At 44.2% G+C, this 26,144-nt stretch overlaps 1 protein-coding gene across 20 annotated transcripts in view; it reads right to left on the bottom strand.

Moving 5' to 3' along the window:
• Window positions 1–26,144, bottom strand: part of EBF3 (EBF transcription factor 3) — a 201,689-nt gene that overhangs the window by 168,216 nt on the left and 7,329 nt on the right. For all 20 annotated transcript variants that reach the window (XM_069611467.1, XM_069611461.1, XM_069611451.1 and 17 more), the window contains exons 5-6: window positions 25,612–25,685; window positions 22,334–22,402 (exon numbers count right to left, since the gene is read on the bottom strand). In XM_069611467.1, coding sequence (XP_069467568.1) covers window positions 22,334–22,402; window positions 25,612–25,685 — 143 coding nt within the window. The remainder of the gene's footprint in view (window positions 1–22,333; window positions 22,403–25,611; window positions 25,686–26,144) is intronic.

Genomic DNA, 26,144 nt, shown 5'->3' with positions numbered 1-26,144 from the left:
TGGTAGGCAGGTTGCAATTGACCCAGTATCCATCCATATGACAGCCACTCACAAATGCATAGAGCAATAGGGACTCACACTTTGATAGAATACGGCCATTGCACCCCTAATGTCTATTCATATATTAACACTGTGATGATATTTAATTGACAAGGGAATGATACTTTGCGTTGTTAGTAAATTTACACAACAGAAAATGATATGAGACTTTAAACTAATGTTTAATGGACAACAGCAAATACATTCATAATGTCATCATATTTTGGTATTGTCAAGTTAACTGAAAACAATATGTATGAACGTACAGCTGTGTTACTCAACTTCAGCAACATACACCAACCGTATCTGCTGTGGCATGGTCCTTTCCAGAAACCTACATCTGAAATGATTACCTGATAAATGAACACTTATTGTATTGCCTGCTCAAACTGTCAAACGTATGATTTTGAAGAGCTGGGAATAAAGCAACATGCATGGGATTGTACAGAATTTAGAGTCTTCTGAGCACAGTGATATTTGTAGGGTAAACGTGAAGGATGGTCATTGGCTGTAATGGTAGGAAATTGTGGATGCCATTTCCAGAGGCAGGCAGCTGAGGAAGATAATGCCTCGCTCCTCCCCTCCCAAAGAAGAATGGCAATGAATAATTGGGACTTTAATAAGATGTATTCACTGATGCACGTGCAACTGTATAACTTAGTGTTTTGAAAACGTTCTGGCCCTGCTTCCTATGCCTTTGTGGAGCATGACGGTGTTTTGTTTGATTGCAAATGGCCCAGGTGTGGCATGTGGAAGTTTTCTTTATGTTATGCACATTTTCCCCAAGGTTCTGTTCTTTGGAAATATATTGAGTTAGGTTAATAAGAATAGATCCATGTGTGTGCTTGTATTGTTCCTTGGCCACCTAATTATTGATTTGAGCACACTGACAGTACAATCAAGTTCTTTCAATGCCAAAATGTGACCTTCTTGAATAATGTCCAGGAAAGTTCACAATCCTCTAGTTGCATAGAGGGGACAGCATGCTTGTACCAGAGAGTTTCCACATTTACTATACCTATATCATATGGATAGAAGTTAAAACATCTGCAAAATCTAACATCTTTCAACAATCAATCTCTTTCTTCGTAATTGTAATCCCTCTTGAGTTAACCGTGTTATTAAAATCTTGCGTACTTAAAACCTTATTACCACCACCTAGTCAAAATACGATCTTTGGAGGTTGCTTCACAGATTGTGCTACATATGCATAGCCTTCGTGACTATATGTGCAGCATGGCCTTTTGCATTTTTTTAATGGCATTTATGGCACCTACTGGTGTAATGTTGGATACACTGGGGGAGAGAGCATAGCCGATTGACGTTTATACTGGAGGTAGCAGCAGTGAGGGTATACAAAGAGTGTCTGAAGGCTCCCTCTTGTGGCATTACAGAATACAACTTTAAAGAGTAGTCTGTAGAGTTCTGCATTTCAATAATTTGCTTGATCAATGTGCACTTACGATATTTAATGAAGGACTGTATTCACTGTTCTCACTGGTCAGCAGATCTTTCAGGAATTTCAAAACATGTATTTTCTTCAAGGCTAATTCACAAGACCTTACTACAAGAAATGCTGTTTTACCCTTAACTTATACCGGGAAACAATATTTGTTGTACAAAGTAGTTAATATAAGTTAACTCAGATTTCGTCCTGACTTATAAAAACAGGTTGCTATGGGTCTGATTTACAAAAATACATCTGAATGAGAAAACCCCATTGAAAAGGGCTTTGTAAATCAGACCCTATGATTTACTGGAAATATGGCAGGAGCAAGTTAGAGTTACTCATAGTAACTTCTTTAAGCCAGCGGTGCAGCAGAGTAACTTTTTGGTGAATTTGCCCCATACTATTTTCAGACACTGCTTTCCAGAATAGCGCCTTATCTTAAATTGTAAACATGGTTTACTGAAAATATATGTTTAAAGTTAATTGGCCAACCCCTAGAACAAGCAGACAAAGTCTATGGTTTCATTCATCCGTGGCTCTAAGCATAACAGTCGTGTTTGGAATATTGATACAGAACAATATTCCAAACATAACTGTTAAGCTTAGAGCATAATAAGGTGCAAAGAAACTGAAGCACCAATGTGTTGCCTGCGTAGGACATGCGGGGCCTGATTCACAGAACCGTTTTATAGTGCTGCAATCCCTATGAAAAACGCTTATGTTGTGAAGGTGCAGCAGCCGCACACATTCAATACAGATGATCCCACAATTGAAGGAACAGGCTGCACTCTGTGGTGAATGTAAAACCACAGTGGCGCGTGAGCATGCCTACATGATCAGTGGAATGTTCCCGTTGCTAGCTCTGTGCCTAACTGTTTGCTCAATAATACAGGATAGTTTGCCCAAACTTAAAGTCGCAATTTCAATGGTAGAACAATCCCAGCAAATTGTGCCACACGATTGCATGCACACATTTTCCCCTACTCAATTTCTAGTGATATACTCTGGCTTTAATCAATGTTAAATGGACACCCGCTGTAATGCAGTAAGCTTGGGTTAACATTTGACATTTGACGTATTTTCACATGATTGAGAATTTGGCTAAGCAAGGATACATATTCGAAAATTGTTCCAAATGTTTAAATTGAATTATACAACGGTGCTCAGAGGCTGTTTTCCTGAGTGCATCCAACTAGCATTCATTCAACCAATGACTAGAGGCAAACAAGTCTGTGCACATTCCCAATCCCACAGTGTAGAATTGTAGGGGTTCTTCTTATGGTGGGGAATGTAGGCTCTAAACAGATGGTATCATTCTTCTAGTTCAAGGCACAATAGCAAGAGAATTATATAGACACTCTGTCATAACATAATCCAGTGTGTCATGTATGCATCTTCAAGAGTTGTCATGTAATCATCCCATGTGGGAAATAATTTAAGGTCGCTATTGACTTCATAACATTCAACTAAACAAATGGTATCTATAAAATAATGAAAACAAAACAATAAACTGCATAAATAGGCTGGTATCATCTTTCCTGATTACCTTGTCACCCAATTCATCTCGGTAAGGATAACAGGGCTATTGAGGATATGCATGATAGTCTGTCACTGCAATCTATATCAACACGCACTTATTTTAATACGTCTTTAACTATTGCATTTATTAAATGCATCACCACATGTCACAGCTGCACTGGTGCTACCGTAGCCCATCTCACATGACACCAGCTTAGATCATCAGTGAAAGATTAAGCCACACCCATTCAACTAGGCTAAGGGGTATCAAAAACCAACATACAGTAATACAATCCCAGTGCATCCTGCTCTGATTACAAATATAGATGGTTTGTGTGCAATTCCACATAATGCAAACCGTTGCAGCCCACCTCTTTATTCTACTCACTTATATCCGCTCACGCCCACAAAAAGAAAACACAGCTACACTATTTATAAATAAATAAAATACAAATAAATAAAATACAAATACTACAAGTCCAAAACATAGGCGTGCAAAACAGATACCAAAAAATACGAAAGACATACCATAAATTGCTTTTGTCATGAGCCTTACAGTGTGCAAATGATGTCTTTGGCTCAAGAGGGCTTGCTACTGCCTACCTCAAGCGGCCACCGGATAATGGAACGATGGTTATTGTGGGACTGCAATAGAAGTCCACTTGTCAATCCCCACAGTAGCTATAATTCAGGTTTAGGCTGCTACAATGGAGGCAGAAGCTGCTGCCCTCCTTTCCTGAAGCTATGGCTAACTAACTGTGTATACAACCCCTGCAGCTGAGTGGAGAACGGGGAAGCATGTAAACATGATACCAGGGGAATATTACTAGCCTGGTAGCTGTGAGACATCAGAGTGTATGGGGTAATTTGCTTTAAACTACAGTGTGTATGTATTCTCTGTGTGGCCCATCGGAGTGTTTCTGGATTAGTACCTGGTCCAGTAGAGTTGTTAATAAGCATGTTGAGAAAAAGACGGGCCTCATCACGGGCCTCATCACGAGATGGGCGGTAACGGTAAATAGCGCTGGCGTTATCAGCCCTACCGCCAAACCCACCGGTGCTATTAGCGCCGGATCACGGGTTTGGCGGAACGGGAAATCCCCATTCCCCATTGAGCCCATTCGGGAATGCCCCATTGGGCTCAATGGGGAAATGTCACGCTTTTACCACCGGCGGATTTCCTGCTGGCGGTAAACGTGCTGAAAATCGTCAAAATCTCGGTGGATTTGGCAGACCCTTAAATCTGGCGGTAACAGCGCTACCGCCGGATTTAAGGGTTACCGCCAAACTCGTGATGAGGCCCTTGGTGCTGAGAAGGATTGTGCATGTGACCTTTTTTTTAACATGGGTGACTGGTTATGACGAACTGTCAGGGGTAGAAGAGGGAGGGCTCATAATATATTGCTCTAAAGTAGCTCCCCGGCAATATCAACTTGGTTTTGGATGTCAAATTCATACACTACAAACTTACAGCAAAACGGCCAATTATAACATGTTGTGGTGTGATCGCCAGCAGTTTGCTGAGGCAACGTTGATACCTAATGTATAGCGCATATATATGTTGATCTAAATTCTGTGGTAGTAATGTAATTTGACTATAACTGCCTCATGAAGTAACTGTTTATTTTCTGCGTTGATTTTTGTATATAAAGTATACAAGGTCTTTATAAACAAAACCGTACAATAAAAAGGGTTTTTAGTATGCAGATAAACATCTTTAACTGATCTGTTTCAAAATCAAAAGGCAAAATTAGCTCCATTATCAGAAAGGGGAAGGTTTTCATGCTAAGGTGAATCACACACATGACATTTTGAATTGGCATGTGCAATACAGTGTAGCGCGGTTAGGTGAGCTTAACTCTCAGCTAAAAAAACAAGCTAAGTTCTCAACACAAACAGGCATAGTGCTAGGAGCTGAATGCTGCCAGCCTGCTCTTCATTATGACCATGTCTGACCCAGCGGTCCACGGTGGAGGAAATTCCTGCAGCTTTTCACAGGAAAATAAACAGCAAATACTCACACAGGCCCCCTTGTAGGTATGATTCCTTAATTCACAGTTAAACATATATATAATTGTGCCCCATAACAAAAAAAGCATGACTTACAGATTGTGGCTGTTGTCTTTAGAGCAAAAGAGCTGTCTTGCTTGCTTCACTGGATAATTCCATTTTAAAAATATCTCTGAAATTTGCCATCCCACAGGGTTTGTGGTTTTCTCCATCATTATATAACTGTAAACTTCTGGATGTTAAAGATTGGATAATTTCTTTCAGATGTGCTGGCCTCCACTATACTTGGACGGCAGGATGGGAACCGATTGGTTGCCAGGAGTTACCAGCCAGGGGTTAAAAACAAGGCAAGCTCCAAAACTCAACTTTAAAAGTGCTGTTTGGAACCTCTGTTATCCCGCTTCGTTTCGAGAACTCTTTTTTTCATAACGGATCAAATGCTGAAACCAAGAACGTGATAAATGTAGCCATATTCATTTGTTTACAGTATTTTCTGTGTTGGGAACTTTCTACCTTTCAGTCACTTTAAAGTAATACCATGCCAAGAGTTGTTATGTTTTATGCAATGTCATGTCATCATTTTGGTCATAGGCTGAGCAACAGGAGGCGCAAAGTTAAGGTGGCTTTAGCTGAAAGGTTTTGTTGCGTTAGGTTCTCACCTTAACGTCCCTGCAACTAACATTTTTCCCAGAATTTCAAAGGTTTTGTTACAAGGTATTGTGCATCTTAACGTACCTGCATCTAAAGTTTTTTTTTTCCCCTGGATTGCAATGATTTTTTTATACCATCATTTTTTTCCATGTCACTGGCCATGGTCAGTGACTGTATATTTTAGAACACTACCAGACAATTAGCTATGGCCAATGGGAACGGCCTCTGTCCCTGGCCACTGTATATTTTATAACACCACCAGACCATGGCCTTTGTCTATGGCCAATATATAGTTTAGAACACTACCAGACCTTTTGTTACACCATAGTTTTTTCTGTGCCACTGGCCCTGGCTTTCAGCCATGCCCACTGTATATTTTAGAACACTACCAGACCACTAACCATGGCATTCGGCCATGGTATTATCTAAAACACTATTACACCACTATCCATGGCCTTTGGTCGTGGCCGCTGTATATTTTAGAACACTACCAGACCACTAGCCATGGCCTTAGGCCAGGGCCAGTGTGCACGGCCAACACTGTTCTTTTTAAAAACATTAACAGGCCACTAGCTATGGAATTCGCCCATGCCACTATAAATGTAATGCACTACCAGACCACGAGCCGCTGGTATACCTCAGGTAATGCCTGGGGTTAGCAGGAAAAATAGAAGAGGAAATGCTTCCCTGCCCTCCCAGGCCCTCACCAAGTGCCCCCCTCATTTGTGCCTGCTCCCCCCACTCCTCTAGTGGCCTCCTCACCTCCCCTCCCTTTCCTCTCCCATTTCTCCCACAACACTCATCATTTCTGTGATGCAGTTTTAGTAAAAATGTCAGGTAGCCGCATTTATACCGCAGGTTATACCTGGGCATAGATAAAAATAATTGAGCATTGTGTTGCAAACTTGGTGCCTAGCCTTCCTCCAACTGCCAGATTTCACTTGGTATCCTCTTGCCTCTCCCCTCACCTCTAGCCTACTGACAGTTGCATGTTTCTGACCTGGAAATGTATTTTTTCTGGATTTTATTTTCCGAGACGCTCGGGCATAACCATGACTATTACTCACATCGAGAAAAAAAATATGGTGGCTGTTTTATTTAGTAACACCCTAAACACCTGGATGCTCAATGTGTCCAGGCAGATTGAGCTATTTATTTTTGCGAATTGGGCACCCCTTTCTCTGTCATTAAAAAAGTACTGGACGGACCAAACCACAAAAGAATCATGAGTCAAGGAATCGTGCCCAAGTTGTTTCAAACCTGGTCCAAATCTGTACAGTGGGTTTTGGCTGTGTGGTCGAGCAAAATGTGACCTTTTTTGCCTATCGGAAAAGGAATGGGAACTAGGCCGAACGTGCCTTTTTATGTTTTCTTAATAACTTTTTTTATTTTTCAAAGAATATTTCCCAAACATACCAATCTGGGGGATGTGGGGGTCGGCAGATATACAGAATTGTCTGCAAACCCTTGGCCAAATCCGTCACACGAGTCAAAATGTATTACCAATTCATTTTTTAGCTTTCCTATGGCAAACCATGACTCACCTTAACTTTTGGGTGGCAACCACTGCCCTATAATATATGTATATATATATATATATTTAGTCACCTTTTCAGATCCATTAAAACTCTCTTATAAATGTAATCTGTTGTAGTGTCAACATGCCACTTTGCCAAAGCCTTCTCATTGATTTAGTAAATATATGGGATATGCCTGGTCATAAACCAAAATATATTAGTTTATTCATTATTTTATCGTCTGAAGCGTGGCCATAGCTCGAGTGCAGTGGAGCGCTGTACAGGGTGTGGGTAGCCAGCGTATGGTTTGGGACCTTGTAACAGTAGCACAGTACTGGTCTGTGTGTGGGTCTGTAGGTTCATTCGAATTAGTCCTATATTTATTCATTGTTCACTATGTAAAATAGGTTTAATTGATTACGTCCAATATATTGAATGGTAGGCAGTCTATTTTATTCTGCACTGTAAGCATTTAAAAAAATAAACCCAGCAAAGATATTCAATTGTATCCTATACTATGGCATTGATTTGAATCTTGTCGCTTACTGCAAATGAGCATGTCATGCCAGCATGCCAAGCCCTCCAATGCGGTATTTTGCAATAGTGTTTTTTTGTTCTTCTTTCTGCACATTCCGAAGTGACAAGGGCCAGCTCGGTGCAATGCTTTCAGAATATTGAAGTTGTTGCAGGACATAGAGCAGAGTATTCTTTATTGTTAATCAATTCCAATCAATGTTGAGCTCAGATGCTACATAAAGATCAATACCACTTGGCTGCGGATGGCATCTGATTCCAATAGGTGGGGGATCCTGCACAAGTTTTTAATCATCAGGTAAATCAAAATCTGCCGCCTAAGTCAGATGACTTAATATAGTCCATTCAGGACCTCTCTTGCCATTGAAGCAGCTCAAGGAAATCCCTGTCATATTTTATTATCACTTTTCGGGGAAGCTTAATCCAGTGAATTCGCACATGTCCTTACTGGAAGCAGAAGTGCTCCATACACCGCGCAGTGCATACATGTTGGAACTACAGCCGTTCCAGGTCCGCAGAGTACAGTTATATGTATGCCCCATGAATCTCATTTTATGCGATTAAGATCCATAAAAATTCAATAGCTTTTCTTCTGCAATTCACATTTTACCTGGTGAAATACCATAAGAATTTCATTATCTTTGCAGCTGTTGCCTAAGATCAAGCAAAGGTTATTATCCTCTTCGAAAACACTATAGAATATGTATGAAAATGTCATGAAAGCTGGGCATTTAAGGCTTGCTTTTTTAAAGAAAAACACTGTGCGAAGTTTAGAATAAACTGCATTTGACATTTATGTACCATGATGCATTCTTTGGAAAACCGGTTTTGCAAGGACATCCTTTGCATTTCACCGTGCGACTATATCATAATACAGAAGACCTATGAGCTAACCCTAGGAAGGGCCGGTTTGTAATTCTTAACCTTAACATAAGCGCCACTTAACAGATATCACTAGCAACTCCAGAAGGATTGCTGTAGTTTAATCGTATGTATCACTCAGGCCTGCTTAATGCATCCGAAGAAAAATGGCCAGCGAAAAGGAGGTGATTGATCAGAATGTGCTGTAAATCATGGGGATTCTGTACAGTCCTTTGGCCTCAACTGCTATGTTTCCATCTATGATGATAAATTAGCATTAGATGGAACCTAATGAGTTTACTAAACATTTGGGATTTGTGCTAATAAACTGCCTGGCTGTGAACTAGCAGAAAGAATGAGCCATCCCTGAGCACCCTCTTATCTCTGTAACATGACAGTTAAACCACGCTTCCAATCTGTGATCAATTCATCATCCTAGCACCATTGTACATTCTTCACAAAAAGATAATTACTGCTTCCCTGGATCAGAACACTCATATTTCCTTGGAATTGCAGGTCTTGATAGCAGGCACTGTCACCACTTTTCTAGCGCTCCACTCTACAACTCTATTTATGATCATTATTTTCGCCCAAACAAGCCTTTTTCCTCAGCCTGATAACAAAATCTGGGATGATGAGGGCGGAACAGTAAAGGCTTTGTTTCCTCTGTGGAGTGCTTTTACATTGGGCGAAACTGCTGACAAATATTGGAGTCAGCGCATTAGCCACAGTTCCCATCCTTAGGACTCACTTAAAAAAATCAGCACTTTTTGTTCTGAAATTCAGACGGAGATGGCGTGAAAATAAATAAATAAATCGGCATTTCAAAAAATAAAAAAACGACTAAAATATGTATAAAACTTGGGATATCTGCACAATCGTTCCTTGCTGTTGCTAAACAAGTATATATGTTCGACGTTTTGGGGCAGTTTTGCAGAGTGCTCTACTACGCCTCAGCTCTAATGTGCGTTATAAAGGACCACAGCATTGCCAGTTTAGAACATTGCAAATGAGTAAGGGTTCACTGCCTGGTAAATGGAAACCAGTGTACTTTGGATTGTTGGTCGCTTGCGTGCGATTACAATAAACATTTAGAACATAAATTTGAGCTCAGGTGTGGAGTTTCCAGCCCACGTACATGGTTTAGAGCATTATCATTATGACCAAAAATCACTTTATAAAAGTTAGCTGCATATTTACAATGTGCATTGGAGCCGATGCTAAAATGTTTGCAAATACTGTTCACTTTTGATATTTTGCTTTCAAGCTCATATATTTCTTAGTGACAGAGTTAAATATTGAATTGGAAGCCACAAAATCATTCAAGCTCTAAAGTGTAACTGAAATTATAATCCATCTGTTTCATACAAATGTATCATTATCAAACATGATATTCGTCTAACATAATGCTGCAAAGGGCGCAACTTGCACCCCAGTATATTAACTTTCATAACTCATGTATTTGTTCAAAGTAATGATCTTTGGGGAAAGTGTTGTTATATTTAGAACATGCCTGTCACATTTAATAAATGAGGCCTTTTCCTGTTTCTTTCGAAAAGCATTTCCCCAAATCCATCCCACCTTTCCCCTGGGCCTCTCTCCAGCTAAGGACCAGTGCACAGATCTTTGTGGTAACAGATGACTTCTGTCCACTGTCCAGATCAGTGCCCAGTGACCTCAAACTGTACGGACTATCACCATGTCCAATCCCGCACACATTTCAAAACGCAATTTTTCTTTGTGTCAAAGAACAAATTGCTTCATTCAAAACAATGGAAATAGATGGAGACGGGGCTCTTTCACACGAATTCCAATAACTAAATTTCAAGGAAAATGTACACGAGTTTCGACTAAGTTATCACCCAAGACGGACAGATTGATGCGATTTACAAACATATTCTATCGTGAAACAAATGGAGTAGGACTGAATTGATGTGTAACTAGACAATCTTTGTATTACTCTGTTTGTTATGAAACGCCATATATAACTCTCAGCAGTGTGTGTCACACCTTAGTGACAAGAGTGGTTAAATCAGGTGAAGTGATTTACAATGCACTTAACATAAATTATAATCAACATTATTAACCCTGATACTATCAGATGAAAGCAATGGCGACCAAATTGACTCCAGCCACTTCCTCATTTAAAAAGCTGAAAAGCTTTTTTTAAAGATAGTTTGACAACCTTGTTAGACATATGTAAAATGAAACACAGCACCATTGTGCAAAGGATATGGCAGTGGATGGTTGTATTATATAGAGCAAAATCACTGTGTGAGAGTTTCAGAATTGGTTACAGTGTGACACATTTCCAAGCCCAGTGCCAGCAAGCAAGTCAGTTTAATGGTTACAGAGCAACGTTTATAGAGAACGCAGATTGGACCCCAACAAACATGTAGATAAAAGGTTTGTGAATTAGAAAAAAGCAATTGTTCCATGTACATGTTTTACCGCCCTCTCAGCTCTGGAATGTGAACATATTCTCTTAAGAAGTTAAGAAATCAAGAAAGCATGCAAAAAAAATGCACGATTATTTTCGTGCGCATCTGATCAGGGACTATAGTCAGTTTTATGAACTAATACTTATATTGATGTTTGGCAGGAATTGGCAATACTTCTCAAATCTATGGATCTTGAATTCTATAGGATTAGTGCCACTGACACGGACAATGTGCATGCAACCACCATAGAAATATGGCCATTAGGCCAAAAATCTGATTTAGAAGACCAAGGGCAAATACATGTATGATTCAGCTCTTGGTTTCATACATTTGGATTATTGGGGGGGAAGTATTAGGGGTCTACAGCTAAATGAATGAGATTCCTGCAGCCATCTCAAATAGATGCAATACAGGGCCTTGTGCAAAGAGGAAAAGACGTCTTTGCCTGTGCTTGGGCCACACAGCAGTTTGGTCATACTATATATTTCTTCCGAGGAAGAGAGAAGAGAGGGCTATTCAACATCAAATGTCAGAGACATAACCATCTAAATGAAAAAAAAACACAGTGGCTCCCTCTCAACTTTACATCCTACCTAAAATATATTTTTCTTTAGAAAAGTGCTGAAATATCACTCATCTCCTGGGTTCGCGGAGGAACTTGCAGCCAGTAGCATATGCAAACAAAGTGGTTAATATGATATATGGCTCTTAGTCTGTAGGCTGTAGGCTTGATGATAGTATGATACACTATTGGATATTTAGCAACGTAGTAGAGGGGCATAATGTGCAGATTTCACTGCAGGAAAGATATCCTATATAATGCAATTTTTAGGAGGGGACTAAAAAACAGGACAGTAGGCAAAACTTTCAAGACTTTCAAGCATTTCAAGGAGAAGTGATTTGGGGAAAGATAGGATATCAAGAAAATAAATTGAAATGTGCTTTAATTTGGTAGTATACTGGTCTGTCGTGGGGCAAAAAGAGTTTGAGGTGGACAAAACCGGCTACCTTGCTTTGAATACAGGGGTACAGCGGCTGGGTGAGGGAGCTGTCGTGCAACATGAGGTTCCCCCTTGTTGCCTGTACAAAACACTACACAGCAAAATATTCTTGAAGTAATGAAGCAGCTTGAGATATGTTTTGTTATCCAAGATGCAAGTCTATCTTACTACCTAGCTAGAAAAATAATAAAATGTGCCACATTGAAATAGATACTGGAAACATGCTTTGACATTTTCGACACATTTCTTATGAAAGACACATTTTTATAAAATGCTGTGGAAACCTATTTGAGTTATCCAAGTGCGCAATTCAGCATTACGTGTGTGCATAGGTTCACTTCAACTAAAACTAGTAGATTGCCTTGCCAGCACATTTGTCCTCTATAGACTGCAATGTAGCTCTTCGCAGCACCACCATGTTAATTGGGTCAGGTGAACTAATTGAACCTACTGGTCTACATCACAGAAATAACATGCGAATTGCAAACTATTCAAAAGAATCTTTCTCAAGTATAGTATTGCACTCAATTTATGTGTTATTAAGGTTGCAGTATCGCTCTTAATTCATGTGATATGAAGTCCGGAGTACACTGTCAATTCATGTGATATGAAGGTTGCAGTATCAAAAAAGAAAACATTGATGTATTATGAAGGCCAGAGTGTTGCTCTCAATTCATGTGATGTGAAGGCCACAGTATCGCTCTCATTTAATGGAATATGAAGGCTGGAGTAGCACTCCCCCTTCATGGGATGTGATGGCTGGTGTAACGCTCTCAATTCGTGTGATATGAAGGCCAGGGTTTAGTTCTCACCTCATGTGATAAGAAGGCCAGAGTATTACTCTCAATTCATATGATATGATGGCCAGAATATTTCTCTCAATTCATGTGATATGAAGGCCTGATTATCGCTCCCATTTCATATGATATGTAGGCTGGAGTATCACTCTCAATTAATGTGATATGAAGGCTGGAGCAGTGCACTGAAATCACGTGATATCAAGGCTGCAGTATCACTCTCAATTCATGTGATATAAAGGCCAGAGTATCGCTCTCAATTAATGGAATATGAAAGCTGGTGTAGAACTGTCAATTCATGGGATATGAAGGCCGGACTATTGCTCTCAATTCATGTGATATGAAGGCCGGAGTACACTGTCAATTCATGTGATATGAAGCTTGCAGTATCAACAAAAAAAACATTAATGTCTTATGAAGTCCAGACTATCGCTCTAAATTCATGTGATGTGAAGGCCAGAGTATCGCTCTCAATTGATGGAATATGAAGGCTGGAGTAGCACTCTCAATTCATGTGACATGAAGGCCAGGGTTTAGTTCTCACCTCATGTGATAAGAAGGCCAGAGTATTACTCTCAAGTCAGGTGATACGATGGCCAGAATATTTCTCTCAATTCATGTGATATGAAGGCCTGATTATCGCTCCCAATTCATATGATATGTAGGCTGGAGTATCACACTCAATTCATGTGATATGAAGGCTTGAGCATTGCACTCAAATCATGTGATATGAAGGCCAGAGTATCGCTCTCACTTCATGTGATATAAAGGCCAGAGTATCGCTCTCAAGTAATGGAATATGAAGGCTGGTGTAGCACTGTCAATTCATGGGATATGAAGGCCGGAGTTTTGCTCTCAATTCATGTGATATGAAGACCAGGGTATAGTTGTCAACTCATGTGATATGAAGGCCAGAGTATTGCTCGCAATTCATGTGATATGAAGGCCAGAGTATTCCTCTCAATTCATGTGATACGAAGGCCAGAATATTTCTCTCAATTCATGTGATATGAAGGCCTGATTATCGCTCTCAATTCATATGATATGTAGGCTGGAGTATCACTCTCAATTCATGTGATATGAAGGCCGAGTATCTATCTCACTTCATGTGATGTGAAGGCAAGAGTATTGCTCTCAATTCATGTGATATGAAGGCCACAGTATCTCTCTCAATTCATGTGATATGAAGGAAAGAGCTCTTCATTCATGTGATATGAAGGGTAGAGTATTGCTCCCAATTCATGTGATATTAAGGCCACGGTTCCTCTCTCAATTCATGTGGTATGAAGGTAAGAGTATTGCTCTTCATCCATGTTATATGAGGCCAGAGGGTCTCTCTCAATTCGTGTGATATGAAGGCTGGAGTATCGCTCTCAGTGCTGGCAGAAATACAGTCATTTGACATTTATTGCTAGTGCTCTGTTCCAGCTTCTAGCTGGAGGGGTGCCTGTTCCCCCCCAAAAAAAAACACTGGGCTGACTCAAAGGCATCCTGTCAAGGTACGATTGGAGCTAGAGGGCAATGGTTTTCACATTCACGTAACAAAATCCCTTTTGCAAATTCAACAAGAACACATGCTTTAGAGTCAATTCAGATACATGACTTACATGTGGGTAAAATGCACCAGCTCAAAAAAGAGAGAGGTGTGCTAATGACACACAAAGACCCCTCAATATTTGCCACTGGGGCCCATGGGGCCCCTTCCCGTTGCATGTGTCTCGTTTGTGCAGGGATGGCAAGTGCTTTCATTGAAAGTTTCCAAAAAGTGAGTAATACTATGTTTGACACTTATCACGAGGCTCAAGTCAATGAACACATGATGTTAAATGGAGGGCGGTTTCTTTGTTTCTTTTCCTCAGCAAGGCCTGCTCGTGATCGGCGACTTAACTCACTGCCGTGTTCAGCCAGCGATGAGGCCGTGCTTCTGTAAAACTAGCAGGAGTGGAAGGAGAGGGGCCGCATGGGAGGGGTGGTGGGTGTCGGTCGGGGGGAGGGGCGTCTGTCTCTGCAAAGGAACTGTTCTTTCTCACCAGATGTGTAACCGTGTTTCGTCTTTCACTGGAGACAAGCTGGAGCCGACTCCTTCCGTTCGAGGGGTCTATGCTACATGTCTTACAACAACACGAGTGTAAGCCCCTTCCTTTCCACACATGTTAAACTCATTTCCTACTGAAGTACTTGAAAAACACGGCATTGTCCTGCGCGCCTATCGCTGCCTTTAGAAAACAGTTGGCCTGCTCTCTTCTGGCTAGAGAGAAAACGGCCCGGTTATCGTATTTTCTTTGGACGCAGCAGGATTCTTTTTTAGAAAACGATTCACAAAATCGGATTTCATTTTTCCCAGTCCATCCGTGTACATGGCTCTTTGGAACATTAAAGCGTGGGTCGCATAAATGCTGCTTCCCACGCACAGTACATAGTTTTGAAACCGTTCCTTAAAGGGCTCTTATGCTCAAGCAACGCAACCATGTATATATTCAAAGGCCGGGGCGAATTAAGTGTGCAATCGTGAGCTTCTAGGAAATGTTTCTTGCCAAACCTGAACCACCCTGTACATCTCCGCAAATTGAAGGCCAGCCTCCTGGGCTAAAACTCTGCCAAAGGAATCTCACGACTTCATTTGCGTGTGTAATATATATTTCTATCAGCACTCAGACATCTATTTCAAAATAAAGTTGTCTCACAATATATTAAGTACACATACTTCAGAGATGTACGAGAAAGATAAATAAACAAGGGGATTTTGTCTATGGCTGGAATGCTGGCTCCCTGCTGAGGTGAATGGTTTTCATTTTCTTAGAGTGCAAAGACTGGAAGTTCTGCCAAGTACAGGTTAAGCTCCCTGCGTTTTACTTCCTGTAGCCTGGCCTGTCAATCAAAGACTAGCCTCAGCAGTGACCCAACCACCCAAGCAAGCATGATCTTAACTCTCTCTCTCGCTCTCTCTCGCTATATCTCTCTCCCTCTCTTTCCCACTGTGTCTGTCTCTCTCTTCCGCTCTCCCCTCTCTCTCTCTCTCCCTCTCTTGTTCTCTCTCCCTCACTCTCTCTTTCTCCCTCTCTGTGTCCGTCTCTCCCCCTGCCAGCCCCCCTCAATAATTTCTGTCTCCCACCCCCCTTTCTCTCTATTCTCCTCTCTTTCTATCTCTCTCTCTCCCTCTCTCTCATTCTCCTCTCACTGTCTCTCTTTGCCCCCTCTCTTTCTCACTCTCTTTCTTTGCCTACCCCGCTGATGCTCTCCCTCCCAGCCCTTCTCTCTCTTATTCAGCCCTCCCTCTCTCTCTCTCCCTCTCCCTAACTCCTTTACTCTCTTCCTGTCTCTGTCTCTCCGTATCACTCTCTGCCAGCCTCCCTGTCTCTTTCTCTCGCTCCCCTTTCTCTCTGCTCTCCCTTTCTATCTCCTCTCTCATTTCTCTCCCACAGCCCCTCTTTCTACCGCCCCTCTCGAGCTCTCTTTTTCTTTCACTATCACTCTCTCTCCCCTTGTGACTCTCTCTCCCTCTCTATCTCTGACTCCCTCACAACCTATCTCTCTTTCTCTCTACCTCTCCATCATGTTCCTCTTTTAACTACCACCCTTGTAATACAAAGTATGATGCACGGTTTTGCATTTTCGAAAGGCAACCGCAAGCCTTGTCATTGATACTAAAGGCCCTATTTACACATAAATGTTTCCAATAGGACTTTCCCATGTTAAAACATGTCTGTAAATCAGGCCTCAACGGAATGCTAGTTTCATAGCAGTGCCCTGTGTGCTTTCTGTGTAAGGAAAGTCACTGCTGTGAATCAAGACTTTCCTTGCCTGCCTCCTCACCCACATGGTGTTTGATGGCATTGTTCCGAAATCACGGCCACTGTCAGATAAGAATTATTTACTTCCTGTAAGCATGCGCTGCGGTACCCTGAATTTGGCAGATTTTTCCATAGACTCATGCAATCCATCAACAGCATCCCCGGAACATTACAGACCCTGGCAGTATCTGTGCTTTCGCAGTGATAAGGCTGAAACAGAAGTCAGGGATGGCTTGTGTCATGATACCACTCCACATTTAGTTTTTGAAAGCTTTGCTCCAGTGCCCTCTCTTCCGGTGCTTTGCTGTGCAGAAATGTGGTGCTTCAGCGCATCCCCTCCCCAAAAACAAACCAGCCTCGTGCAGGGCACAGTGGTGGTGCAGATGTGTGTATTATGTTTCAAAACAAAGATGTGTTCAAACGCTAGAGGGGCATGTCAATTTCAAGGCCGCTGCAATGGCTATCTCTGGGATGCCTTCTAAGCTCAAGATTTCTATAGTATATATCATGCTACAGTGGTGGGAGGGGGTGGCTTGGCCTCCTAGCTAATGCAGCCCTTTTATATTCCCTACTAAGATTAAAGTGGGTGGGCATTCATGAACAGCTGCCTCCACTTACTGGAGGTAGACTGCTTGGATATGTTCAATGGGATGCTGCATATTTATATCATTCGACCGATATCGAAATATTTAGTCAATGTAACGCCCCTAGTAGGCCACAATGATCAGACTATTGATCTGAAAGGAAGGGGTGTGGATCTGAGGCATTGTTGCAAACGGGTGCATGTACTGTTTTCTGAAAGAATGGTTCTCCGGATGCTGATTACGTTGGGTTAAAGATATAGACGCAGTCCAATGATCTTGCATCGCGCAAACCCAATGCACTTAGTTAAATGGATCTTTTAGCAGTAGCCACGCTCCCCTCAGAGTTGCAGGGACTGTTGGCTTGATGTAAGGACAGAGATATTCTCAGCTAGGCCTTGACCAGCCCGGCGCAGGACAGAAAAGTATCCCTTGCTGTCCTGTCCATTCACCAGCACATACTCCAACCATGCAGAAGAGTGGCAAAGGGCTGTTTACACAGAGAAATCATAATTTATTAAAATGTTCCCTGAGCCCAGTAACACCTCGTGAAGCAGAAGGAAAGCAAAAGAGAAAATGGCAGGAACTCTGAGGTCCTTTTCTTAATAATTGTGAGCAGGTCTTAAGGAACAGCGTGAAGGCAAACTGACACCGGACGCTATGTTTCCTGGGGCATTATGCAGATGAAATGACAACTTGTCATTTAAGATGTTAATAAACAGTCCCCATTTTGCAGGTTATCCAAATGCTGCTGAATAGAAAACCTTGCATCTTTAAATGAGGTGTAATTAAAATTATTTCAAAACCCCTCTCTGGCAGGCCAAACCTCAGCCAAAATGTAAATGGCGTTAAAGAAGACAATGAATTTAATTTTATTTAATGTCCCCGTTTGCGGATCCTCATTTACATAGCATTTTTAACAAAAGCGTTGACCTTATAAATGCTGGCATTTGTACAGCTTCGACGGCGCTGGATTTAATCATGCTTTCACAAAGCCATGAGGGACACGCTTTAAGTTCTCTGGTTGGATGTGAGGATGGAAGGAAAACACTCGGGCCGGTCAAATGTTTATCCCCCTCGCTTCTGAAAACAAGCCGACAAGAAGATGCCGCGGTCTGGGGACTCACCCGGGGCCGCGTGCTGCGCTCGCGAATAATCTTACATAATCTATTGGAAATATAGCTAATAAAAAAATATAATGAGTGTTTGGCAAAACCGGCATTAGGCCCAAACGACACGATATTAATACTTGAACAGGTGCAGAGAGGCGCTGCAAATGAGGTAAATGAACAAAATGTCCCAGAGCACAACTGTGTGCACTGACAAAAAGTCAATCGCATGAATAATTCAGTGACTAGGCTGCCAGCAAAGGTCATTTATCCCGTGACCTTTGTGACAGGAAGTGAACGGAAACACTGTTGACAAAAAAAAAGACTGCCAATCAGGCTTCCGCTACTGTTCGTCAATTACTGTAAAGTGTAAACCTAAACTTTACAACCTAATGCCTGATAGGGCGGCATCAACATGCATTGCACGCGCATTGCCCTTCTCACCTTGCACAGTATTGCAAAGAAGGCCACATGCTCCGATTGAAAATGCTATTGACTTTTTCTTCCAGTAAACAATGGCAATTAGGCATAGCATCTGAGGTCAGCCTGGAAATATTTTAAGAGCCAACGTGGTTGAAATTCTGCAACAGCTGTTACATATGACAAAACTTTCCCCCCTAAAACTCGAGCTATTCCAAACTCTGAATGAAAGAAAACGAGATAAACAGATGTCTGGCTGCTTTACAGGAAAGTGGGACACACTTGGAATGATAAGTCTCCTAAACTCTATATAATAATGCCAGCTATATTTGGGAGGGGGTGCTTACGGGCGGCAGAGATGCCAATAAGCGGGGGAGGGAGGTGCGGGGGGGGGGGGCGGCTGTGACAGTGCCATCTGGAACCCCAATGCAGGGAATGCTCCCCGGACTACACTGCAAGCACGTGTGCTGTGCGCTGCCACTGCTTCACTGGCGCGCAGTGATAGTAACACAACACTCCCACGGCTGCCTCGTGCAAATCAATCTTCCCACGTTTCAACAGTTGAGATGCGCCTTTTTTTATCGAAGTCAAAAGTTAAGGAGCGACTAACACCAGGAAGCTCCCTTGATTTTGTAACAAGGGGCACAGACATGGCACAGAAGAAACACTTTAGCCAATAGTGTGTTTTTAGTTTAGCAGCACAGGGTCCTCCTGTAATCATTTGCAGCCATTGGAATGTAGGGGTGAAACAGGAGAGAGTCCTCCGCTCATGGCTGCGATAGTGGACAATGGGTGTTTCTAATGGAGACCATCTGCCATTGTGTTTTCCCAGAAAACATTATTCCACTGTGAAAATGATACCTCCAGCCTTTTCTGCCACAAGACAAAGAAAAGTGGGGCCGGATCCTGTCCTCAATCCGGATCTCTTTCGGCAAATCTAACCCCCCCCCCCCCGTCCCCTGCTCCCCTCCAACCACATCCTCCTCGGCATGCCTTGACTACCACACTCTCACTTGACAGTGCGGTGTTTGCCCTTCCCTGTGTAGTGTTGTTTTCGGGTTAATGTGCAATGAAACATAATTACACGTCGCACTGTCCTCGAAAGCATGTTTTCCAGTCAAAGCTTTAGAAGAAAACACTACCATGTGCCGTAAATTATAGGGTTTCTATCCCACCCCCCCCCCCCCCCGCCCCCAAATTAACTTTTCTATTAGCAGCTGGAAAAGAGACATAATGCAAAAATATATTCTGGGTGGAAACATTAAACTAACGGTTTACGTCAGAAGTGCATAACTGTGCATTTAATCCTTTAAACAGCTGAACAGACAGTCATATCAATAATGCTATTCAAGTTTGAGCGCCAATAGGCGTCCCTGTAATGATCTTAATTGACAATGAAAAGGTTGGCCTGCACCCTGAGTGCAGGCGTGTTAGTCGCCTGCTGATGTGTCAGAGGCCAGTAAGACTGGACTGTGTGGGGTCTCCCTAATGATTACACATCATTAGGGAGTCTGAAGTAAGCACTCTTATGGGAGCCCATACATGACCCGCACAGCCTGACACTTGGCATGGCCTCACCTGGGTGAACCCTGGGTAGTCGCATGAATGGGGCAGTGCTGGCCTGCATTACCAGCCTAAAATGCTCCTCACCATGAATGCCACGGCCACTAGATCCCTCCACGTGTCACTGTTTTAGAAAAGAGCCATGTGCACTGTGCTCTTCTCAAGAGCAGATCTCTTTGCAAGAAAATCTGCAGGACTGGGACGTGTTCGCGCCCTATTTGCTTTCCCATGAAGCTGTACAATGCCGTCTGTAGGGATCCATGTTTATGTCAATAATCAAAAATCTGCTGCACATTCATTTCATCTTAAAATATGCAGCACAAAAGATTATCAAAATTACTATCTCTTTAAATGTAGACGGCGAGCAGATTTGTCATCAATAATTAAGATCTCTAAAGAAGCAGTTGTGCCAGGAGTAAATGGAGTTTCAATCTTCCTTACTCACATAAACATGGTAAACCCATTAACCAAATGTCTCTTTAATTTTTTTCTATGCTGCTCCTGGAATATCAAATGATAAGACAGCTTGGTTTGTTTTGTAGCAGCGAGAACATTCTCTTTGTTGTGAGGGCGCGGGCGCGCTGTGGTGCGCCCTGAATCCTTACTTTGCTTATAGATTTGTAGAGGACTGCATGCATGTCACTAAGATGTGCAGTTTGCCAAAGTGTTCTCTCTGCGGCCCAAGTGTGCGGTATCAGATGCAAGTGCAAGAATTAATAAATGAGCATTTCATCTCATGTGAACCTTCCCAAAAGCAAAACAACCACTCACAACGAGCAATAACGCCTGCTTTCCACCCAAACACATACACATAATAAAGCCTCCCGCGTGGAATCACTGTTCAAAACATGTCATGTGAAACTCCACAAAATTTACAGAAATACCCAAGCGAGTACGAGTGCCAAAAATCAACATTGCCGCAACTTGAGCACTTCCCCCTACTCCACCCCAGATGGAGGTTAACTGGGTAATCCATAGAGCAAGAACCGACCTTCTCATGAATGCAAAACACCCCAGACGTGTGAGTGGATAGATATTTGCACTTCGAGGCCCATGCAGTGTTGAACGTGTTCTCAGTGGCCTAACACAGCCCTGGAGTGATGGCGGCAACTGGCCAGTCCTATTCGATTACTAATAAGAGAGATGTCCCCTCTGTCAGATACCAGGCATTCTCCACTAAGCAAACAGCTATTCCAACTAGTTAAACATTAGCTTTACCCTCCACTGGCGGGGCATATTTCTTGCGGCTTAACCGAGTGGACTTGTCCGACTTTAATTCTGCAGTCACTGGGCAAAACATTTCATGATCAAAAGAGAACAGCAACCAAGGCTTAGCAAAAAAAAAAAAAAAAACTTCTGCTGTGGTCACAACACTCTGCACAGACGCGGCGCCACCGTCTATTCTCACGACCATGCAGTAAAAGTCTTGCCACCACTTCCAGGGGCAGGAGTCTAGTGGGCAGTTGCTGTCTGCGAGTCTCCATCTACATTAACTTAGTGAAGGGGCATTACTCGGTTGCCTGAGGGACGGCATCAAAGGGTCGGGAGACTGGGCAAAGCGGGTGCAAGATGTATCTACTAAGGGCGTTCAGTCGTGACCGCGTGCCCCGAATTTGCAAATGCTTTCAGGGACGTTGTCGTGGGCGTGTCTGATATCAGGCCACGAAACTCGCCATGGTAGATAAACAGGCACACATGTCCAATGCCATTAACAGCAGAATCCAAAAGGCAAAATCAGGGCCATAGAAAGAGCCAACCTCTTCCAAAAGCGTCAACACGCAGCAGGCGCCCTGGCTGCGGTCTGCGCCTGCGGCGTAGGCCAGCGTCTACCTGGGCATGCATGCAGCCGTGCTCACACCGAGAGCGCTTCCCTTGACAACGTGCAAGCAATTACCGAATCCCCACAGGGCCAGCCACCACCAGGTTTCCAAGTCAACCCACCTGTGTGCGGTAACACGAGAGCACAACAACTGGTGCAGCACCAAACCACACCTCCCGCCAGAGCGCGAGAACACCAAGCAGAGCAGTCAGACACGGGGCCTGTCCTTACCTGTCGATGATGACCGGGTCCGACGGGGTTTCATTTCGGTTGCCACAACTTTTCTTGTCACAGCATCGGCTGCAAAAAAAAAAAAAAGAAGAGGTGGTATTAATGTCAGATAATGCCCACAGCTAGATAATTGGCAGTTGTGGATGACGCTGTGCAGGGGTGGTCATTCCTGCTAATTGAAATGGGAAGCAAACGGGCATTGTGAGCTGTACATCAACGCGTGAACATGTGCTTGAAAAAGTGAAGCGGGTACTGCACTAATAATGTCAGGAGGTCTAGAAAACCGCCTTCTAAAAACCTGCTCCTAAATGGTTGAAAATAACATGTTGTGCGGTTTGTCTTTGCGGCGACCCGGGGGTGCTGGCGAAAGGCACGAGGCTTGGGAGTAACCTGGCGCTGCTCCAGACTGTGTTTACCTCTGATTGTCAAGCTGTTCTTTCTGGAAAGGGCGCAAGGTGTCACTTTCCAGCAATGCTTCTTGTGGGCGCTTTATCAATTAAAAAAAATCAACTGCACCAACTTCCTCCATGCTTGCTTTGAGCCCACCTTAACTCCATTACCGAAACTTTAATTAGTCAAAAAAATGAAACAAAAATGTTATGCTTCTTGCATTTAAAAAAAAGCATACTTGTGTAATGGTTGCATGTCTAAATTAGCTAAATTAACACCATATGGTAGGCAAAGTATATAAAGCCTTTTAAAGCTGACAGCTAAAGTGATTAAAGAAAAGTCTACAGTCTCCCACTCACAGCTTAAATCACATCTGTGCACTTTCTATGTTAATTGCGGCACATGCAGAAGTGGATAATAAAGAAATTCCACTTTATTGGTTGTAATTTATATTTATTGCCTGATATGAGGAAAAGTCAGCTTTTGTATATTAAGAGCTGTAAGAATACCCCTGCTCGGTGCTGGCGTTTAGGGGAGAGGAGGGGGGCCCCTTCGAGCCTGCTGTCTGATGCGGACCTCCAGGGCGGTAGCAAGCCGCTCCCCACACGCCAAGCCGAGGGGGCTGGTGCGATGCAGGAGGGTGCGGGGGGGGGGGGAGTCGTGCGGTAGTTAGGGAGGAACAGGTGGGAAACTGCACTGTTGACGCCGAGCTCCAGCAATGCGGCGGCTCACTCTGTAACAACATTGCAAACAATGTCGCCCTGCTCCGAGGAAGGGGTTAACTGACAGTATCAGGATCCAATTCTCACATACGTGAGCTCTGTAATAAGTACAAAAGACCTTCCCTTTTTTTTATCAATAACGTGCGAGAGTATGTCTCAGGATGCGAGTGCTTCTGGAGGATGTACTAAGGTGATTGCGGCTGATCTTTGACTCCTGTTGCATCAGTGACCGGCAGAGGCGGCAGCCATGCCTGCCTGGCTCAACCTGGGCAATTGCCTCCACTATTCCCTGCTGTGAGGCGGCAGCCATGCCTGCCTGGCTCAACCTGGGCAATTGCCTCCACTATTCCCTGCTGTGAGGCGGCTGCCATGCCTGGCTCAACCTGGGCAATTGCATCCACTATTCCCTGCTGTGAGGCGGCTGCCATGTCTGGCTCAACCTGGGCAATTACCTCCACTATTCCCTGCTGTGAGGCGGCTGCCATGCCTGGCTCAACCTGGGCAATTGCATCCACTATTCCCTGCTGTGAGGCGGCTGCCATGTCTGGATCAACCTGGGCAATTACCTCCACTATTCCCTGCTGTGAGGCGGCTGCCATGCCTGGCTCAACCTGGGCAATTGCATCCACTATTCCCTGCTGTGAGGCGGCTGCCATGTCTGGCTCAACCTGGGCAATTACCTCCACTATTCCCTGCTGTGAGGCGGCTGCCATGCCTGGCTCAACCTGGGCAATTGCATCCACTATTCCCTGCTGTGAGGCGGCTGCCATGTCTGGCTCAACCTGGGCAATTACCTCCACTATTCCCTGCTGTGAGGCGGCTGCCATGCCTGGCTCAGCCTGGGCAATTGCATCCACTATTCCCTGCAGTGAGGCAGCAGCCATGCCTGGCTCAGCCCTGTATTCCCTACAGTGAGGCGGCTGCCATGCCTGGCTCAGCCCGGTATTCCCTACACTGAGGTGGCTGCCATGCCTGGCTCAGCCCGGTATTCCCTACAGTGAGGCGGCTGCCATGCATGGCTCAGTCCAGTATTCTCTACAGTGAGGTGGCTGCCATGCCTGGCTCAGCCCGGTATTCCCTACACTGAGGTGGCTGCCATGCCTGGCTCAGCCTGGCATTCCCCACAGTGAGGCGGCTGCCGTGCCTGGCTCAGCCTGGCATTCCCTACGTGAGGTAGCTGCCATGCCGGGCTCAGCCCGGTATTCCCTACAGTGAGGCGGCAGCCATGCCTGGCTCAGCCTGGCATTCCTTACAGTGAGGTGGCTGCCATGCCGGGCTCAGCCTGGGCAATTGCCTCCACTATTCCCTGCAGAGAATCCCTTCACGAAGAAATTAAAAACGCTGCTGTTTGCTTAAATCAGCACGTATGGATTGCTAGGATCAGCTTCCTACTGAATAGCCCCATTTTGTAGTTGTGTCTCTATGTGTGTTGCGCCCTGATGCCCATGTGTCCATGGCTGCACATTATAAATATTTTAAAGTAAAAGTAACGCGAGGCAGCAGCCATGCCTGGCTCAGCCTGGGCAATTGCCTCTGCTATTCCCAGCAGCAAGGCGGCAGTCATGCCTGGCTCAGCCTGGGCAATTGCCTGCGCTATTCCCTGCAGTGAGGCGGCAACCATGCCTCGCTCAGACTGGGCTATTCCCGCCACTCTGGCAGCAGCCATGCCTGGCTCAGCCTGAGCTAAAATCCTGCCATAAAGTCTGGCTCAGCCTGGGCAGTATTCTCGCCAGAGCCTGGCTTAGCCTTCACTATATTCCCGCCACTGAGGGGGCAGCCCTGCCTGGCTGGGCCTGGCACAATTCCTGGGACAGCTGGCTCGGCCTGGGCTATATCCCCGCCCTAGAGGTAACACGGAGAGCTGGCTCTGCCCCGACATTTCAGGTGGCTTTGCTTCTCAGTCGATTACTTGCCACTGTTGTTACAGATGCTGTTGAGTGGTGTGCATAGTATGGGCCTGATTTACAATAATGTTTTTAAATGGGAAAGCCCCATTGAAAACATGCGTGTCCATCAGCTCCTATATGTCAGGTGGGCATTGCACGCAGAGTGCCAGGCTGTAATGCAGCACCGGGTGGGACGCTCGGGTTAGGCTGGGAGGTGGCAAAGCGGGGGTGGGTGTGAAGGGTGCGGGCTGTGTCCGGCGCTGGTGGGCCCTTTGCTTACCTGCACATGATCTCGTGCGTCAGGAGCACTCGGCACATCTCGGGGTTCTTGTCCTGTCCTTCATAGATGATGGCCTGGAGCAACAGAGAAAGGTGCAGCTGTTCAACACCGTCTTTTTAAAATAATTCATGTTAAGTAATACAATGAGGGTTCCTAAAGGGGGCCGTGGCAACATCACAAAACAATCCCTAGCTGCGCGGGGCACACTTCAACAGATGACACTGGCATTACTTCCGGGTGAGGCCTAACCAAAACTAACCACCACTGGGTCACGCATGGGGGGCGCAGCCTGGCATTATACCCCCACCACCCCCCCGCTGGAATGTGTAGGGCTAACACTTCCCCCAAATAACGCTGCGCTGGACATGGTGAGCCGGGCTCCGAGGATCACACGTGGAGAGGGTTTCGGCGGAAACCTCAGTCGGCTCCCCCCTTAATCCCCCCCCCCCCCCCCGGTTTCCTCGCAATTTCGCCCACTTAATTAGAGAGGGTTTCACTTTTCTTGGCGAGCCTGCGGAATGTCAACTGCATGT

The sequence above is a fragment of the Ambystoma mexicanum genome, chromosome 8 (genome assembly GCF_040938575.1).
Source record: "Ambystoma mexicanum isolate Mex_15411 chromosome 8, UKY_AmexF1_1, whole genome shotgun sequence".
NCBI classification, from domain to species: domain Eukaryota; kingdom Metazoa; phylum Chordata; class Amphibia; order Caudata; family Ambystomatidae; genus Ambystoma; species Ambystoma mexicanum.
The sequence above is the reverse complement of the archived record's forward strand: the minus strand, read 5'-3'. Positions and strand labels throughout refer to the sequence as shown.